At 44.3% G+C, this 21,082-nt stretch overlaps 1 protein-coding gene across 1 annotated transcript in view; it reads left to right on the top strand.

Moving 5' to 3' along the window:
* Window positions 1-21,082, top strand: part of IFT57 (intraflagellar transport 57) — a 94,536-nt gene that overhangs the window by 12,073 nt on the left and 61,381 nt on the right. The window contains exons 2-6 of the mRNA XM_086925854.1: window positions 3,281-3,443; window positions 8,558-8,676; window positions 10,539-10,629; window positions 11,769-11,840; window positions 19,724-19,846. Of these exons, the coding sequence (XP_086781980.1) occupies window positions 3,281-3,443; window positions 8,558-8,676; window positions 10,539-10,629; window positions 11,769-11,840; window positions 19,724-19,846 (568 nt within the window). The remainder of the gene's footprint in view (window positions 1-3,280; window positions 3,444-8,557; window positions 8,677-10,538; window positions 10,630-11,768; window positions 11,841-19,723; window positions 19,847-21,082) is intronic.

Genomic DNA, 21,082 nt, shown 5'->3' with positions numbered 1-21,082 from the left:
CAATGTGCCTTTTTATTTTTTGTTTGTTTTACTTAATGCATGAAGAGGCAGCCTGAAGGGACACACACAAGTGGCATAATACAACTAGGCAGCAAGACTCATCATGAGGACTGATTGGAGGGCCTCTACTTGCTTATCTCGCGTTCAGCAAATGAAACATGAAATACACAATCTGAGCACAGCTGGAGCTCTAAACAGGTTTGTTTCACCGTGCAGAACAGCTGTTTTCTATCGGTCTCCGGATCGAGACTGCAAAGTCAAGTCAAGTTGTGTTTACTGGTGGTTGGAGCCACTGCCAGACAGGTGGGAGATGGGGGCTAGAGTCTTAGGGAGCACCTGGAATTGTAGACAACCACTTTCCCGAGCCCAAGAAAGTTACAGCAGCCTCCGCTAAATACGGTAAGAAGACTGAGCATCGGATCCGTGCTCTGGGATTTGACTTGTGCTGAAAAATCACGAGGGACTGCAGGGTGAGGGGCTTTTGCGTGATATTTAGTTTGTGTGGTAATGCAGTGATAGGTGCCCATATGTGTTAATTTAACCCCTGATGAGTGACAGCTAGCAGGGATGTAGCGGGAAACGGCCACTACAACGCAGCCGTTTCCACGAAAGGCTTAACCACGCATGCATTACAACTCATGCATTGGCTACCACGAAAACCTTTACCACGCATACATTTACTACGAGATACCTAGTAAAGGCATGTGTGGTAAAGGGACAAATTAGAAAAGGGGGGATTGGGGGTCCCCCCCCCCCCCCCCCCCCCCCAAAGGCAGGGAAAAAAAGGGGCTTCGGGGGGTCTCCTCCAAAAAATAGAAACTCGCCTGAAGTCACTTCGCGAAGTACACGCAATCAGCGTCGTTTAAGAGAAAACGGAAAGAAACTTCCGGTTTCCCTTTATGACGTCACCACGGAAGATGGAGAGGAGATGACGTGAAGAGGTAAGGGGAATTTTAGTATTATAAAAAAAAAAAGTATATATTTATATACACTTCGCTCCACTGTAAAAGGACTTTGACAAACCAGCACTCTCAGTAGGTTAAACCTAATTTGGTTTATTGCACAACAAAAATAATGAACAGACGCGTTTCAGCACTTGCCTTCGTCAGTGGGCAGGGGTAAATCTAAGGATTGGGGATGGGGAGTCACGCAAGGGGTATAACGTTTACCAAGAGTATTCCCTTACCAAGCATACATTTACAAAGAACATCGTTGTAAAGGTATTTGTGGTAAAGGAATATTCGTGGTAAAGGTTGTGCATTCAAAAAGCATTCCGTTGTAATGCATGCGTGGAAAAGGCATGCTTTGCAACGGAATTCGTTGTAACTATATACAACCCTGGATGTAGCTCCTAGAACCCATAAAACGAGAACTAAGGTGTTGCAACTAAAAGGAGATGGAGTTTTGATTCCTACGGTAGCCTAAAGGATTATTGTGTCTTCTGTAACGCACAGGTCAGAGATGACAAACTATGATTCGCCTTGTATGGAGATGAGACGAAGTGCTATATGCACCTCCTAGAGCACGGGTCAAAGAGCACTCCTTAGCGTTTCACAACCAATCGAGAGAAAATCTGATATGCCAACCTGAATTGTGATTGTGAGTCCTACATGTTTACTGCTCGGTACCAGGAATCATTCCGTAGCTTTGAGAATTCTAAAGACCGATACCAGCACATGTCTAGTTTGTGGGGTTGCTAAATTTTTGAGCTGGGCCTGGGTAATCAGAGCAAAATCTTTGAGATGACTCAGTTTTTAATCAAATTTTCCTAATTTTTACTTTCACAAAGCTGCTATTGTTTAATATGTTTCTTAACTTATTTATTGTAATATGGATGTTTTTACTGTAACTAATTCTGCAAAATGTAAAGACCTATGAATTGTGGGCTTTTTTTTATCTTTTGAATGTGCTTTTATGATATCACGTGTTTATCGAAATAAAGCTTTGAACTGAACTGATTGTGAGTCTTCATTATGAGTATGAGTCTTTCCGAGCATAATAGTCAATTCTTGTTCTAGATTTGCTATCACATGTTTCATCAGGTGCTGTGCATTAAATGCTGAGTAGAAAAACCTGTTTATAAAGTTATGTTCAAAAAACGATTGCTGTAGCTTTTTAATGGTTCATGGTTGGGGCTTTGTTTAGTCGATAACTAATGTCAGCATACATCTAATACCTTAGGTGGAGCCTAGCAAGCAAGGGACAAACGTAAGTGCTGCTTCTAAATTCCTCTAAATAAAAGTACAAATATCCTATAAGGTAGATTAATTCAGAAGCAGCAAATAACTAAGTTCCAATTATGCTGTGTATAAAAATAGTAAGAGGAAGTGGGGCATACAGTCAATAAGGGGCCAATGTAAAAAAAAAAAAAAAGGGAATATATATATCTATGTATATCAGTTAAAACACAACTCTTGATCTTGACCCAAATGTCTGAGTAAAGCAGTCTGATAAGTTGGCTGGCATTCCCCACTGCTGAAGCTTTGCCCATAGTTTGTTGCATGGAGCACGGTCAAACGCTGCCTTAAAGTCCACAAAGCCCATATTTCGTGGTGTACCAGTGTCCTTTGCTCTGCTGAGAAGGAGACTTACTGCCATGAGGTTTGTTAGCGTGTCTTGCTTCTTCGTAAATCCTGTCTGATTCATCTGGAGTCTCCTTGTGTCGGACACCCATGCTTCTAGGTCTTAAAGAAGCAAAGTTCAAAAATGCTCCAGTTGGGCAATCAAACAATAGTTACTTGGCGAAGAGCCTTCTGCCAGGAAGTTAGCCCAGCGTAGGGTGTTGTGTTTAGAGGGAGCTTCCCAGGTTCCATGTGGGCCAGGGGCACTGTCTGACTCCAGTTTCTTGATGATTTTTGATTATTGCTGTGGCAGTGTACTTTAGTGATGCAGGAAGGGTCTGAAGCCAGACTGAACTTAAAAGGACTGTGATGCATCAGGATAATAGAGTGGAAACCTGGACTGGAATACAAAGTGTATCTGTCAAAGGCCAGGGGTAGAAGGGTTTAATATCCTATTTAGAGATCAAGGCTGGAGTCCAGAGGGCCTTCGGGAGCAGCGCCTAGTGGCAGGATGGCAGAATTCTGACCATTGTATAGTGCTCTCATGTATGTATCTATAGATCTGCTAGATCTAAAATGACCACGAGACCGAGTGGACGAGAGGATGGATCTACAAATTGTTCAGTTTCCTAATATATTTGCTCATTCCATCTTTAAAACATTTGTTTCTTAATGTTCATATATGTGAAACCATTGTAATAAAGATTTTCTTTCAACAGACACTACTTTGCTTTGCCGACAAACCCTGGAGAGCAATTTTTCATGTTTAGCGCCCTCGCTGCTTGGATGATTAACAAAGCAGGGCATAATTTAGAGCAACCACAAGAATATGATGACCCAAATGCAACCATTTCGAGCATACTGTCGGAGCTGCGCTCGTTTGTAAGTACCACGTGGCTTACTGTTTTACTACCTAGTTCGCAGATTACAAATTGGGGTTTTAAATTGCTTCTTGTACAAACAGTGGTTTGCACAGATGTATTTATTCGAAGTTAAGCACTAATTATTTCACACCACTGTTTTCCCTTGACAGATTTCTGTACATGGTTGAGGTACTGTACAGTTGTGTCTAGGGCAACATTTTATGACCAAAGTCAAATGTTATAAAAGATACTGGTTTCATAAATTGATTGTGGCGGCTTTTTGTCCTATACTGTTGAAATAAAAACGAGGCGCGAGATAAGGGTGCTGCTTGTCTCGCTTGCTTTTTTCTCTCAGCCTTGTAGGTCCTTACCATTGACATCAGATCCTCCTGCTGATTGAAGGAGTTCCTACTAGCATAGTATCTTTGAAACCCTTTAAATATTCAGACAATATCCTAATAACTGTAAAAAAAAAATCCCAGTTCTTTCCTGGCTATGCTGATCTCTCTACTTTATTCGTTCTTCTGATTCTCTGGATAGACGTTTTTAAAATTGATTTCACATAAGAAACAACAAAACATGTCGTTGCAGTGCAAGAATCTCACGCTCACAAGAGCTGACACCCCACTGTGGCTCAGGATCGAATTCCTTATTGAAACAGAAGACAATAGTCGTTTGGCAAAACAGGAACAGTTTTCTTTAATTAAAGCCAGGAGAACATTTCCAGGCTCTAGGGCTGAGTACTGCCTTAATTTACATTGGGTTTGTCTGAAGGAGGCCTCTTGCCCCCTTGTGTTTTGCCATTCCCATGCCCACAATCTCTGTGAGTGGCAGGGGAGAGCTGACTAGACCCGTGGTCCCCAAAAAGCGCGCAGGAGCTGCGGGGATGAAGATTAACTTCACACAGTGGTGCAGAATATTCTCACTGTGTGAAGTTTAACTTCATCCCCGCAGCTCCTGCGCGCTTTTTGCAGTGAAGAATTCACCCAGTCCACGTCCTGAGGAGAACCTCTTAACAATCTACGGTTCGAAACGCGTTGACCCCCAGCCTGTGACCATGAAGAAGGGTGCAGCCAGGGAATAATTAATACCAATGTCGTTGGCCCTAGCTGACAATCCTAAAAACACCTAATCACAGGTTTTATGAGACAGGCAGGCAGTTTCATTGTATTCCTGTTTCCGCCTGTCCATTGGTATACAATCTAAAGGACTGGTTCTTTTTGTGGAATGCTCTTTATGTTCCAATGTGTATTGTATGTAATAATTTGCTTGTTGGTGTCTTGAACTTTGAGTATCTACTGTGAACATTTTCTACACTTGTATATATTGCGCACATAATTGTCTGTTGTTGATTCAACTGGTTTGACAAACATGCCTTTGAAGACATACGGAGAAATCAATGAAACTAAATTAAAAATGAAAATAAATCTTTTGTAAAACAAATGCGTGGTTCACGCAGTACAAATCGGCTGAGTGTTTCCTAACTATTTACAAAACAAACCTGATTAGCCACGTTGTTCTGTTTAGCGATTGTTGAGGTCCAGGCTGGTCAGTGACAGGACCCAATACCTTCTTTTGTTGAATGCCTTTTAAAGCAGCACTTTTCAATGCAAGGTCACTGATAAAAAATGATGCGGCACTCTCCGAATTTATAGAATCCCAGAGTCTGAGCCTGGCGATCGTCACAGAAACCTGGGCAGACGCCGGTTCGGATCCATATCTTATCATGGCCACAACCCCGGGCTTCAACATCTCAAAACTAGAACGCTCCTAAAAAAGAGCGGAGGTGTAGCTATTATCTCCCAGGGACATCTGAAAGTTTCCTGCAAGGCCCTTCCGGCCTCCAATAATAGCGAAGCTTTGGTCTTCAAAATCAACTTGACCTCCTTTAATGGAGTACTGCTTTTCAGACCCCCTGGTCCTAGTGCCACCTTCCTACACAATAGCAGTCGGAGATTAAAGTCCTTTTTCCAGACTTTACCGTCTTTGGGGACTTTAACCTTCATCTAGAAAACTCTGCATCTAAAGATGCAGTCGCCTTCATTAATCTTATGGGAAGCGTGGGATTGGACCAATTAGTTGACAGCCCCACCCATACGGCCGGCTAGCATTAGACTGCATTTTTTCCTATCCATATCTGAAATTCTCCTCTTTCATCCCTCTAACGTGGTTGATCATTCAGCTGGGCTGTTCAACATTTGTCCAGTAGCAACATTGGAGTTGGGGCCCCCTCTCCCATCCAAACTAGTAAAGTGCCCATGGCACAAAATCACCTCAGAAATCCTTACGCGAAACCTGGACCACTCCAGACCGGGTCTGCCAGTGAACTTGGATGAGGCTACAAAAATGTACCATAATTGGATCCCCAATAATCTTACTACATAGCGCCCTTGAAATCTACAATTATTAAAAGGACTGCTCCCTCCGAGCCATAGTTTGATGATAGCCTGAGACAACAGAAGCACGTCTGCTGAAGGCTGGAAAGGAAGTGGTGCTTGCATTACAAAACCGAGGACAAGGCCAAGTACAAAAAAGCCATTGCCGACTATAGAACAAAAATTCCGAACTACTAAAAAACAATACTATTCCACCAAAAGTGCCTCCCTTAACTTCACCAAAGAACTTTTCGCCAGGGTGCAGAAACTCCCCACCCAGAAAAATATAGGAGTAAACAAGACTTTTGTAACCAGTTAGTGCTTGCCTTTCAAGCTAAAGTCATAGCAGTCTTGGACTCCTTCATTTCCACTCAGGGAGTAATAGGAGAGTAACCCAAAGGACCCCCACCTCTACGATGGAAGTTTCAAGCTACGAGGGCCTTTCAGCAGACACTATCCCCTGCCTTGACAACGTTAGCACCAACTCTGAAATGCAGGTGAGGACTATGCTTAGTCAGACATGATCAGGGTCACCTTGGGGCTCTTGCCCCCTAAAATTCTCCACATGGTCCCATAGGCCATGACCCCCTACCTTACAGGTATTTTCAACCGGATACTTCGGTTGCATACTTTTGGATCGCCTGGAAGAAGGCATCTTTTCTTCCGCTGTTGAAAAAACCAAACCTGGATACTTTAGATGCGAATAGCTACAGGCCTATCTCTCGTTTGCCCCTGCCTGCTAAGATCATTGAGAAGGTCATGAAAAAAGAACTTACCAAGTTCATGGAGGATACCAAGATATTAGACGGTGCGTCATATGACTTTACAAGTCAACATAGTACCGTGCTGGCCCTGATCACTGTGTCAGAAGAAATGAGAGAGGCTCTGGATGAAGGTGGGAAGTCCGCTCTCATCCTTCTGGACCTCTCGGTGGCCTTTGATATGGTTGACCACAACTGGCTTGTTGCCGTCTCTTTTCGGTTGGGATCAGGGGCAAGGCTCGGGTGCTTCTGAAGTCTTTTCTCTCTGACAAAGAACAACAGGTGGAGCTTGACGGGCATAGCTCGTCCTGGTTCCCCTTGCCCTGCGGGGTCCCACAGCACTCTTCACTGAGCCTACCACTTTTCAACCTGTATGTCACCCCTCACTGTTTGCTCATAAAGTCCTTTGGGTTCAAAACGGTGTCTTATGCCGTCGACACACAAATTGTGGTGTCGTTCTCTGGAGACCCTACGGACATTGCACAGAGATTCCAAGAGTGTCTACGCAAAATCGGAAATTGGATGTCCCAACACTGCCTCAAGCTAAACACAGGGAAAACTAAGGTGCTTCTATTTGGTCGTGACACCTCTTTCTGGCAATAAGGCTGGTGGCCACAGGAAATTGGTGAAATCCCCACCCCGTCTCTAAGGTGAAAACCTCGGAGTTTACTTTGATTCCAAGCTATCCTTCGAGGGGCAAACCAACACCATTACCGCCACCTGTTCCTTCATGATCAAAACCATCAGAAAAATCCTTCCCTTTATTCCACTTGAGCTCCAGAAAGCGGTGGTAACAGCGCTTCTATTATCTAGAATAGATCATTGCTGGGGGTTGTTCCTTAACATACAGGCACGCTTCCTCAACTAAATGCAAGTCCTCCAAAATGCAGCAACTCGTCTGCTGACTGATACCCTGAAACACCAATCAGTGGCTCATGCATTACCAAGCTTGAGTTGGTTACCTGTTAAAATAAGAATCGAATTTAAGGCTCTCTGCATTGTTGAGGCACTTCATGGTCTCGGCCCTGACTTATTGTCAAACAAGTTCAAGTGGTATCTTCCAGGGAGGCAGCTTTGCTCCACAACATCCGCAAACATCATAATTCCCAGGGCCCAAATGGCCTCTTGGAGAGGGTGAAGTTTCATTGCAGGCACAGCTCAATTGTGGAACTCACTTCCAATAGCATTAAAAACAGAAAACCATCTCCTGACTTTTCTTAAAGCCTTAAAAACTCAGCTGTTTAACAACTAGCCCAGCCTCACTTACCGAACTCCCTGAACAGGCTTATGCTAGATCACAAAGAGCCACCGCGCGAGACACCTCTGGGTATTAGCGTGCGTTGTAAATTAACATTTAATTTCATTACATGAGGCGCAGACAGGTGCCTGCTGATGGAGGAGGGTCTCGAACACCTATAACACCTCTCAGCGTCAGCGGCACAACAGCGAAGCTGCTGGGGGAGACAGCAGGTCTCTTGACCAGGAGGTCAGAATTATTGCTTCATAATGAGTTATGGGAAATAACCTTGGGATCTGGAATACATGTATTCTTTTCTGAATGTGGATTTTCCATTTAAGGGACACACTCTTCGGTTAATGATTCAGAAAGGGTTACAAAAGTCTGTTTAAACGTCAGACTCTCAAATGGACTTTTGTGAACAGTAAATATTTATTTTTTCAGTTGCAAACCCAGTAATTTTGCAAAATACAGAATTTGGAACCACAAAATACATGTGTACATCCTTTTGTCTGTTCTCTAGCTCACTTTCAGTTTGGGGGTAAGCTACAATCTAACCTGAACCTTAATTTAACCTTAAGAGAGAACACAGTGAACTTTCTAATCTACTGTATTTTATTAAAGTTGGGAACCTGTTTTAGTCATTGCCTTCTTTTGGCCAAACTAACCAGAGTAATCAAAATAAATGATTAAAAAACAAACACCAGCTCCATAAACTAGAACAAATGATACAAAACCTAATTTTTGTTTAATGTTTTAGGGCGTGGCTGTTGATTTTCCTCCTTCAAAGTTAAAGGCAGGCTATGGGGAACAAGTATGCTATGTTCTTGATTGCTTAGCAGAAGAAGCATTGAAGCATATACATTTCAGCTGGAATAAGTAAGACTCTTACTTTATATATTGTATAAGTAAATCTGTTATGTCATGGGGAATTTTGTTCATATTAGTATAAATGATGTAGTAAGTCAAGCACTGCAGAACAGTGCATGCAACTGTGTCCTGGCTTGCCCTCCCATGTGTGATTTTACTTGTGGATTTCAAAGTGCATATAAACTATAAATGTGGTTATAACGCAATGCTGCTCAATGAGTGGATATGGCAATTGTTAATGAGAGAAAAAGGAAATCTACGTAGGAGTGTGTGTTGAAAAAAGTCTTAGATGTCAATGCTTCTGGTCTTTTGATTGTTCTGAGTATTGACACTGTATAATGTGCTATGAGTCGCACAAGCATTCATTTGAAGGAGGACTGAGACTGAAGTGGAGTCTGAAGTGGGGTCCTGTGTCTGGAGACTGGCACCCACCAGCAGGACGGTGAAGGTGCTCCTGGGACCTCAGAGGATGGGCAAAGGAAGGAGAGGCCGTGGTTCTGGGACTCTAGGGAAAGAGTTGTGATAACACACATTCGGGAGGGTGACAGAAGACTGGTCTACCCTTAACTCTACATTCTGGACGTGCCAGGAGTACCCCCTCCTCCACCTTGATTAACACAACAACACACAAAGTCTGGGTTCCTTGAGATGATATGGAACTGTGGAACTTGAGCCTCCTTGACAGACATTGGCCAAACAGAGGTTCAGTCTATTAAAGTGAGAGACACACAACTCCTTGCCTCTAAGTAAAGCTGTGCATTATGAAGCACTGTTGTACTACTATGAAGGCGCTGGGTGGCACCAGGATGAGACTGATGACTGTGAGGTCATCTGCTGGAACTGGCATCCTTATCCCTGCCCGTGTCTCATTATGTGGATTCCAGGCAAACGTTTCTGCCCGTGCAACAGTCTTAACTAAACGGCCTTTTGGTTTAAACTAGTGAGAGGCATAAGACAGAGATGCCCCCTCTCCGACAGGTTACTCACTGTGGCACAGGAGTCTTTGGTACGTTGGGCCAGGAGTGATGTACTGTTACAGCCTCCCTCTCAAAAATAAGATATACAGATTGTGTGATCAAGGCATAGTCTGCATTTTTCTGATGATGCACCCTACCTTGTTTTCATCAACACTATTTGAAGCAGCTGCCTCTAACTCAAGAGGGGCATTAACTAACGTCACAATATTGTAGCTTCGCAATAGACTTCTATAGCAGTTGCGTCTAATATGAGAGGAACTTTTAGTGATTGCTTGAGGTACTATATCTATGTGAAAGGCCAGACTGATTTTCTTTTTTGCTTCTGTATTTATGTTTGCATTTGCGGAAAGGTAACATACTGAGAGCATTATAATAGCTGTAAATTGTTACCTTTTAAATGGCTACATGATTTTATCCAGGACTCGCTCGCAGTAATGGAGGCAGTTATTGAGGCTGACCTCACATCGCTATCACAAAATGGTGGATGCCTCTGGGTGAGACTGAATCAATCAGACATTACCTACCTGAAATAAAAAGCTTGCTTATCCAACCATAAACAGCAGACTCTCAGTGCCCTCAACACCATGGCTCTAACAATGAAACTCAATGAAGGACCCTCCCTCCGGACACATGTCAAGCACGGCTCCAGAATCCCAAGACACACTTTGAACTGGTGGCTCTTTTCACGTGCACCAGGGCCAATCGCCTCCCTCCCTGCAAGCACTAACCGTGAATATCTAAGATTAGTATAAATAAATGAATAAAGAATCCCCTGGCAAAGACTGCACATTGTTCCACAGAAAGGCAGGAGCATCTCTTTAGCTCCAGCTTCTTAAAGTTAGGTACTATTTTTAAACCACTTTTTAATTATTTCTGAAAATGTACCTCTTTCAGGCCATCTTACCCCGCAGAAGAACTGGAAGAAGAAACCATAATGGAGGATGATGCAGAGTTGTTGCTTGACAAAGTGGAAGGTGACCTAGCGGTAAATGAATGATCTATTGTCAGTAACATCATAATTGTCATTTATATGTGCTTCTGATGTTTATAAGCACTGAAGACTTTAACAACGGTTGTTAATATTACCTCATTTAATGGCGCTAAGTTTTCTGACCTTGGAAGGATGGAAGGCTGCGAGTGCTTTGCAGTAGTTTGAATTATTGGCTTTCAGATCCCCATGTTCCTGCAGTGAGCAGACCACTCCCTGGCCCTTCATGCCGACTGCAGTACATATACTGATTGACCTGCACAGGCCTTGAAAAATGTTGAAGATGTCACCACATTTGTAAGTGTAAGGACTCAGATTTTTACGTAAGCTAGGAATAATGTACTTCACCCATGAGCGAATTGTGTAGAATAACCATCTCTCTCTGTATTGCTTTGTTTTTTGCAATATCTCCCAGTCTTTCCTCGACATTGCTAAATCTTTCACATTCTTTCTTTATCGTTCACTCTTAATCGCAATTTGTGTTTCACTCTTTCCATCTTTCCTATGTTTCTAACCCATTCAGTATCTCACTTTCTCTCAATCTCAATTTCTCCACTTCTTTCTTTCTTTCTCCCTCAGTTTCCTTCTTCCTATTTCCATATCTCTCTGAATCTCAGAAGAAGAGAAGAAGTGAAAAAATAATAGTCTTGGCCTCTTAATATTTCCATCTCTAAATCTGTGTCTCAAATTGTATCTGGCCCTCCACCTCCGCTTTATTCTCTAGCTCTGCCTTACTCTCAACCTTTACCTAACCCTGTGTCTACTTCATCCTCTGCTTCACTTTCTGCCTCACTATCTAGCTCGCTCATGCTCTCTAAGACACTCGCACACACTAGCTCTGTTTCACTCTGTAGCTATTATACAATAACATCATCTTAATAATGAGGAACCGCAGTATACGCCGTACTGTATTCAAGGAAGTAAGGTTCTAAATCAATTTGCCATCCAGGATTAGAAACCTTCTAAAGGCTCTCTCCCTTAAGAAATGACAAGTCATTGAGAGTGTGAAAAGGCAACGTGCAGCCACCTGATGCACGCCATTATTTCAAGTCGGAAAACAGAAAATTATGTTTCAAAATGTGTACATCTGTTGTTCACTTGACATTTATCTTAAAGAAACATTTTTTATTTTTAAGGGAGAAGACACAGACAATGATGATGAAAACTACATTGACCTGAATGTTTTAAAAGCGCAAACACACAAATCGGTAAGTGAACTACGGTTTTAATATAGTGGTTTGATTATGTTTATATATTAAGTAAATAGCAAGTACAGTACAAGATGGCCTGATTGAGTAAGTATCCTTATTGGAATACATTGCCTATAGTGTGTAGTATTGAGGACGTTCATGTGTGGTTCACTGCCTTAGTTTGTTTGGGGTACTGAGCTCCAATGCATGACGACAAGACAGTTGCGATGTTGTCACCATCTATGTTGTGTTGAAGCAGTGAATTTTCTAAAGTTATTTAGTGGCATACTGAAGGTGGTTGTTGGGAGCTTTTCTGTAAGAAAGGAAGAAGTAGCTTGCTCATGAAATCTCTATACGCAATGCAGTTTAAAGATGTGTCTGTTTTCTGGACTAACTGTCAATTTTTTTATCTGGTTGATCTGAACCTGCTCTGGAATAAACTATTAAATTCTATGAATCTGCCTTTTCTGCTTATGATATTAAGAACTTGTAGTGATCCAGTGTAGAAGATCACATGTCTGATGAGGAAAGTAGAGTTGAATTGAAGATGCTGTGCATAATGTGGAATTTAATCCCTAAAGCACATATACATTCTTTTAGCCTGTATCCTGTGCCTGAGAAAGCAGAAAAAGCTTCTACTCCTGTTATTTCTAAAATATGGGGCACAATAATGCTATGAACGGGGGCAGTAGCTAGCCGCTGAAGATGGAGGGCGTACTCCCTAAGAGTTCCCGAGGGGCGTGCAGGAAAATGAACTATCCGTCGCCATCTTTGCCACAGAATGCCGTACGGACGCTGGCAATCGCCTCCTCCACTCTCCACGGCAGTTCTGTTGGCTGGTAAGCACACAGCGAGGCCGTGGACACCCATCACGAGGGGCCTGCAGTGAGGCTGACCGATCTCCACCCTTTCCTACCTCAGCAGACTGGGGTGAGTCTTCCCCTGGGTCTCCCTGGCCTCCAGACCCAGACAACCCTGGTCTACCTCCGATCGGCGAGATGGTTACCCCAAAAGGTGGGCGGCCTACACCAGGGAGCCTCACACCAGCCGGGCTGCAGGAGGGCTCCAGTGGCAGTCTCCCGCTGGCTCAGCTGTAATCGACCTGACAACTAGAGCCAGAGGTGGGTGCTTGACACTTCTGAAGCGGACACAACTTCTGCCCAAATATACACTGCAACCCAGTGTTTTTCACCACAATACTGATTGGAGAGTGGACCTCCGGCGAGCCTTCCCTAGTACTTATTTTAATCCTTGTTGCACAGCCCTTATCTCTGAAGCCGCCCTGCCAGTGGCGCAACCCCTCTCTCAACACTCTGAGCTTCTTTGCCCACTTCTAGAGATGTGGCTATCAAAGGCCTCCATGTCCATGGAAAAACCAGTTTGACAACTGGCTTCTCCCCTCCAGTCCCAAGTGCCAGCATATCTCCCTCTTCTAAGTGTTACCCATTTGCCTTTTAAAGGTGGCTTCGCCTTTGAAGCTTGCGTTTTTTGAACAACACCCATGTGGCTTTGTAAGAACTGGGACCGCCAGCTCTCCAGGGGGTAGCATGGCTCGAGCAGGAAGGCAGCCAGGGGCTTGCGTGTAAAGCAGCTACTTAACACACTCATCCACTGAGACACGGAGTGGGTACAATAATGGAGACCACACCAGTAGTTGTGTTTAAAAATCAAGATCTTTTATATAGACTTTGGATCAAGCAAGTAATGCATTTAGCAAATCATTAGTATTTCATTTACACATTTCATCAGGCAGTGACAGTAAGACTTGTCATTAAAATAATAACCAGCTCATCTGAGCAGTGAAACATTAAATAACACAGCCTGTCGCATCATACTCTTCAGCAGGCAAAGAGGGTACTTTCATAAACCTGGAGGATCCTACAAGAAGCGGCCATAGCATTGCATTAAAGTAACACATTAAACCTCTTATGGACGCCTTCTAAATTGCACTTCATTGAAAGTGATAAAACATTTCATCAAGTACTTTCAGTACAACAGATAACTTCAAAGAACACAGCCTGTTGCGGTATGCTACTCAGCAGGCAAAAAGGTAATTTTATAGATTCTAGTTTAACCTGTAGGAAACAGACCCAAGCCTTTCTCCTTGTGAATACTGATCGTTTTGCGACCCAGAATCAGATCATCAGAATACCATTAGAATGAATCAATAAGTATCACAGTTTGGCCCCATCAGGAACTGTAGAAACCCGCCCCTGCAACAAATTCAGTACAGGGAAGTAGCTAGCCCTCTTCTCAGCAGGCTTGATGACATATAAACAGGCATGAGCAGTACGGCAGCCCACGACAGTCACTAGTCAATGGCCTAGACGCTCTTATCATCCAGTGGGCCGAAAACAGTTAATCTCTGAATAGCCTACTTCTCCGGGCATGCACAGTTCTCGGGGCCCGACACACCTCGACACCCACTCCAGGCCTCCCAGTCACTCGAGGCACATTAGGGGCCAACGGGGCCCACTCTCGGTTCTCCCCCAGGGGAGGGGCGACCTCGGGGCCTTACCCGGCCTTCCGCCCTCCTTCCCGGGGGGTTACCTGCTTCCTTCAGCCCTCCGGGCCCTTGCGTCGGCTGGAGTCGGCGGGAGAAGCTTCCGCCGGTTGAGGGACTTCCCGCGGCCTGGTGCGGTGCAAGACGCTGCCACAGCGCACCGGCGCCAGGGACGAGGAAACACACTGCGGGGCCAGGCGGAGGGGCGCCTTCAGCTCCAGACCCCCTCCGCGAAGAGTCGCGGCCCGCTCCGGGTGCCGGCCTTGCGAGAAGGGCTGGTTCGGGGCAGCCAATGGCTGTGCGGCTTGGACGGGGGCGCGGCCGATGATGCGGTGGCGCTCCCGCTCACGTGACAGGGGCCCCAGGCAGGCCTCAGGCCCAGTGCGGCCTGACAAACTTGATGCGGCGGCCCTCTCCTGGCACCGGGGGCCGCCGAGGGGGTTCAACGTCGGCGCTGGACGCAGCGCATGGGGCAGTGGGCCACAGGACGGCCGGAAGCGCCTCAGAGGCGTCACGTGGGTGGCGCTGAAGCTGCGGTGACACGGTCTCCTCAGGCGCCTCAAGGCGACAAGGTTCAGCGCTTGGCGCCAATGCAGGGAAGCGCTCAGGGGGCCTCACAGCGCTGGACACCGGCAGGGCGAGGGGTCGATTTCAGTGAACTTTAACACAGCGCTTGGCAAGTCAGTCAGCAGTCAATGCTGGCAGGATGGAAGGCAGTCTCACCTGCAGCGCTGGACAGGGGAACAGAATATAGCGCTATGAACACAGTTCAGCAGGGACTGCAGGCAGTTCAGTCAGGGGGGGGGGGGGGAAACAGTTAGGGCCAGATGGGCCCAGATGAAGGCAGGGAGTGCGCAGGGCAGCACAGTCCAGTACCTGGTCGATCCCCCAGCAGTCTCTGGTCAAAGGCAAGCAATCTTCTTGGTGCTTGGATGGTTCTGCGCCCTTGGGTGTTTGTTTCTTGAAGTTGCTGAGTGGGGGGGGGGGGGGGGGGTTGAGCTGGAGGCTTGAAGAGTTTTTCCTCAGTCACTGCAGATGGACCCTGGGGTTCCCTACCACTGGGCCAGATCAGGGGGCTAGCTTAGGACACCTCACCCAGCTTAAGAGGCAGCACCTAAATCCTGTCACTCCTAGTAGTATAGGTTCCTCGCTAGGCCCTCCCGCCTAAAACTGCTGCGTGGGTTCCCCAGGTCAATGATGCCCCTCATGACTAGAAAAAGTTCCCTCCCTTGCTTATATATGCCCAGGTCAGGTGACCACTCTCTAAGGCGGGAAAAGTCAGGTACGCCTTCCTTCTGGAAGGTTCCAGGAGCTTCCCCACTCTACCTATGGACAGGGGCTGGGTGGCTGGTATTGCAACATTTTATGGGGATCCAGCCTGCTCCTGGCAGCTAGGGTGCTACACTAAAGGACCACGCTGCAGTAGCAGGGGCCAGTGGCAGCCGTGTTTGAAGTAGAGAGTACCTGCACCCTTACACAGATTAGCTATGAAAAAGGTGCCCGAAGACCTATGGGCCAAGAAAAAGAAGGTGGGAGAAAATGAGGCAAGGGCAAAAAATCACAGGGAAAGACCACCCTAGAGCTGACAGGTCTAACAGGCTTCCTGCAGGAGTGAGGTAACACCTCTTTCCCATGCAGCTCCCTGTTGCATCTACTCCTGTGAGGTGTTAGCCCGTCTCCCCAACGGGGGCAGAAAGCTGTCTGCAGGACAAGCACCGTGTGCATCAGTAACTGTTTCCTTACATGCTTCTTCTGTAAGTTTGATAAATCCTCTAGAGTGCGTTTTTTAAAGAAATTTGTTTTAAATTCAAAACAATGTCGGCCCGCCCAGCTTTTTCTACTATCATTTCAAACTTAACCTGTTTGTTTTACAGTTGTAAGCTTTGTAAACAGTGTTGTAAGGACCCGTAAAACTATACCTGATACGAATACTTACTATATTTGATCTATCAATTTATTTATATTTTATCCTGTTACCTTGTGTTGTGTATTGTTTTGTGTATTTGTTTTATGTCATATTTTATGGTTGTATATTACAAACCAAATAAAGGTTATTTGACTTGAGAAATGTTTCCCTAGGATATTACTGACTGTACATAGCTGCCAGGTTCCTAAGGTTCATATTTGTTGAGCTGCTAAAGTTTATACTTTTTTCTATGAACCCTGGGACTTGTAGTTATTAATCAATTCTTGTTGAGCGTATGGCTACCCATAGGCATCCCAATGCTGTCAAAGCGACGGACTTGGAGAAGGAGTCTTTACTGCATGTTCTGGAATAACCTTGTTTTTAGTTGTTTCCTGAAAGTTAGATAGTCAGGAATGGATCTGAGCTTGGGTGGGAGAGAGTTCCATAAGATGGAGGGATTGTACGAGAACATGCGTCCGCCTGCTCTTGCCCTCCTTGTTTTGGGTACACTGGATTGGAAGAGGTTGGCAGATCTTAGATTACGTAAGGCTCGGTGAAAAGTTAAGAGGGAATGATTTATTTTTGGGCCTGTGTTCCAGAGCGTCTTGTGCGCAATACATAGTGATGGGGGGGTGGGGGGGGGGGGGCGATGCGGCTTGGCCAACTTATATTTGAATGTGTCTCGGCTTTATTTCCGAGGATCATTAGCTCCGTTTTGTCTCCATTGAGCTTGAGGAACGATTGGTCCATCCACGTGGCTACCTGCTCCAGGCAAGACTCTAGGTCAATAGAGCTTTCCTTAGGGTGTTCGAGGGCTACTACCAGTTGGGTGTCGTCTGCCTATGTGACTATTCTGACACCATAAGGTTGTACTATCTTGGCAATGGTCTCAGGTACACATTAAAAAGGGTGGGGCTTAGGGATGATCCCTGCGGGACCCCGCAAGTGAGTGGACTCGCTCTTGAGGTGTATATGCCTTCGAACACTTGGAACGTTCTATCTGATAGGATGGACTTAAGCCATGCTAAGGCCTTTCCTACGACTCCCATCTCTCTGAGTCTGCCTAATAGGATCCTATGGTTTACTGTATCAAAAGCGGCCGTAAGATCCAGCAGCATAACTGCCACTGTCTCTCCAAGATCTAGCACTTTCCTAGATTCCTCTATTACAGTTAGGAGTGCTGTTTGCGTCCCATGGTTCGGTCGGAAACCTGTCTGTGATTTGTGCAGAATGTCATGTGATTCCAGATAGTTGGACAGTACAGTGTTCACGTGTTTCTGTAGTATTTTACTGACTAATGGGAGGAGTGAAACCGGTCGATAGTTTCCCCCAGTTATCTGGATTCAGGTTAGGTTTTTTTTATAAGTACCTTCACCATCGCCTGTTTCCACCTTACTGGTAATGTCGAGGTGGTCAGGGAAAGGTTGAGCAGGATCAGTCCTATTATAACAGAATAAATATGACTACAAGTTCCACAATTTATTGAGAAAACCTGGACTAGAGCAGCTTATACTAAATGGACCCAAGAAACTTGGCATTGCTGTCTGTCGGCAACACATGTATATTGAAACACTACAAATATGACACTTTTTCAATGATATAGCAATAACAAATGGAGCTTAGAGACGTAAGCGCGTTAGAAAGGCTGACCAACTGGATCAGGTTGAGAGAACCCCATTTGATGACAGATGGGTTCATTTGACAATTTACACCCACCTGTGGGAATTAACTGAAGAATAGAGTGTAGGTGTTCCCGCTGCAGCTCTACGGTATATGTATACTCGGTGGCAAATACACTGCCATATTGTCGCCATGGACACAAGTGTTTGTCACAACAGAGCCCTAATGGCTTCGATCCACATCTCGAAAAAAGAAGCAACAAGACCCCAACCCCTACATCATATAATAGAAGCTGAATACTACACCTACGCTATTCACCTTACACTTGACACACTGAGCAGTACAGTATAATTCCTAGGCCCAAAGTGTCCCTGGCAGCCTTTGTTACTTCCCATCCTCCTCATGGTAGACTTTGAGGGGCTATTCGTAAACTGTATTTTTAAGTATGTTTCATAGTGCTACAAAACACAGCGCAGAATGCTATTCACAAACCCAAGTGCAGAGTCAAAAGATCTCCACCTCAACTGCAGTCTCCCCAGATGCAGGTAAATGTGTTCGTAGTAAATGTGGGAGGGCAAAGTGGTTGGAAATGGGAAACATTTACGAATAAAGGGGAAGGGTTAAAGGAGGAGTGAAGAGGGGGTTAGGGACGTAAGCTCATAGCTATTCACAAACCGCACTTCTATAGTAATTACAGCCAAAATGGGATCCAAAATAGTCGTAAAAGTACTCCGGTCAGAGCTGGAGTAAGTCTAGCACAACACATGGACAACCACTGGTGACGCACACACCCCATAGAAAATAATGGAGTTTGGTACTTGAATGAAAGCCCATGGAATATAATAAATCACATTATTTAAACTAAATATTAATATAAATGCACTTAATTAATAAATAAGTATAATGTAATGGTAAAAATAATTGATAAAAAATGTGTCATGGGAAAGCCTCAGAGTGCCATTCTTACACAGTATTCCGATTCCTACACAGGCTTCCATTTGTGCTGGGCCAGGAATCAGGGTCTTAGGTTCTACATTCCTTGATACAAAGACAAGATTTGCATTTGATCTAAATTAGTTGCATCTGGGGATTGACACGTTTCAACATGCAGTGTTATTTGGAGAAGCAATTGGAAGTTATGATACTTCATTTCTTTCAGTTCTCACCAAGTTGACAAAGTCAGAAAAGATATGTTTTGATGGAGCTAGAGGTAAGGTGGCAGCAGCTTGTGTGAGATTTGACTAGTTCATAGAGTTTTCGACCTTTCCAAGTTAACATGCCTACAATGAAAAAACACTTATCTTTCTACCTGTAAAGGCTAAGCGTTGGAATGCAATCATTTTGCATAATACGTTTTCATTAGTCAACTTTTTCAATATTTTAGATATATATTCCTAGACTTTCATTTGAAAAAATGCTCATCTGCACAGTGCTTTATGGGAAGCAAGCATTGTTCAAAGTTTATGATTGATTAGAAACGTAAAGGCAGAAGCTGTGGTGAATAAAGAATGGACATTAGGCTGTTTATTGAAAATTGTTACTAATGCTGCAGTGTGAACATTACCGAAGAGGTCAACCCATTGACGTGCTCTTCCCAACTTGATAATCGTTTTGCCACGGTAGCATTTATGAAACCATTGTGTAGTTTCGCAGATCTGCTTGGATTCAGACGACAGTTGAATGTTCTCGTGAGTCAGGGGCAGGAGGTGCTCACTTAACTTATTAAAGGTTAAACGAGAATGGCGGCTGTCCTCTGAGTAAAGAACACTCCTTTCAGGTACAATGTTTGTATCCATTTGTTATTCACCAGGCGAAGAAACACCTGATTATCATTAACTAATGGTGTTCGGTTTTCATTGTTTCTCAATGCAGGAGTTTGGTGAGTCTGTGAAACAAGAGGACATTTTAGAATCTACCACAGATGCAGCTGAGTGGAATTTGGAAGTAGAACGCGTTCTTCCTCAACTGAAAGTTACAATTAAAACCGACAACAAGGTAATTTATTCCATTGTACATCCTCTGTAATCATTTGCATACTAGTGCTGCATGAAATTAAGTATTTGTGATTTAAAACCTTTTTGTGTACTTTTCTGTTGGAACGGTTGATGACTAGCAGGGCCACAACACAATCTAAATACACAATTTTGTTTAAGGTTTTTTGAAAGAGTATCAGCCACAGGGTTGCAAATGGCATAGCAGCAAAAGTCACTGTTCAATTGTTGCAAATCCCGTCTTCACATGGTTGAATATCCCCCATTTTCTGGCTAGGAATTCTCAGTAAAAACAATGCTAAACAGCAGCCAATCAGCTGCAATCAACATCATTGAAAAGTGCAAAAAACTTTACGGTCTATCTTCATTAAGTGTCCTGATCCTCACCCGTGAGGTGGAGAGACCATGTCCCCTGATTTTCTTCCTCCTTTCTGCATGAGGCAGTCTTCTGGAGCTCTAGTTTAGTACTCAATATTTCTGTGAAGATTTTCCTTTATATAACATCTTTCTCACCATTATTCTCTATTACTTTCAATTTTTTCTTATTTTTTTTGACAAATGCTGGCAGAAACACGTTTAAAGCATTACCTTTTCTAACAACGTGTTGCCTAGGATAAGCATGCGTTCAGCATATTTTGTCTCATTAAAATCATAGTACAAAGAAATGTGTGTTGCATGTCGTAAGAAGACAAAAAAGATCAAAATAGACGTCTCGAGCAAGTTGGAATTGGTACCATCCAAAGACTCAAAAAAGACTTCCTTTTTGCGATCCGCTAAGCCTGCTGCTAATTTACGGTCACCATGTCAGCCTTGTACCTCTGGATTGATGTAAATTTCAGAATCAGTTCATCAAAGTCCTGTGAGCCAGGAAGCACACCAAAAGACAGGTAACAGATCAGTTGCTTGAACATTTATTACATTTTTCTCTGAAACATCGAAGAAGTAAAATTGGTCACACAAACATCTGATGACGGAAAAAGGAAATTTGGCGTCACTATGGGCTCGTCAGCGGTCACTGTGGAAATGAAAACAGTCACCAAGAACCACCCCAATGATCAGCTATGAAGATACAGAGCACCTCATACTTCAGAGGCTACAAGATAAGCCCCTCGTTATCCCCTTTCCATGAATATTTCTGGAAACCACTGCCTAAACCCACAGAGGCTCTGCCTTGGAGAAGGAGACCGACTCTGCTTTGGAGGCCCCTCTGGGTTCCATGTCCAAGAAACATAGAGTCAGG

The sequence above is a fragment of the Lissotriton vulgaris genome, chromosome 6 (genome assembly GCF_964263255.1).
Source record: "Lissotriton vulgaris chromosome 6, aLisVul1.2, whole genome shotgun sequence".
Lineage (NCBI taxonomy): Eukaryota > Metazoa > Chordata > Amphibia > Caudata > Salamandridae > Lissotriton > Lissotriton vulgaris.
This window is presented reverse-complemented; position numbering and strand designations above follow the sequence as displayed.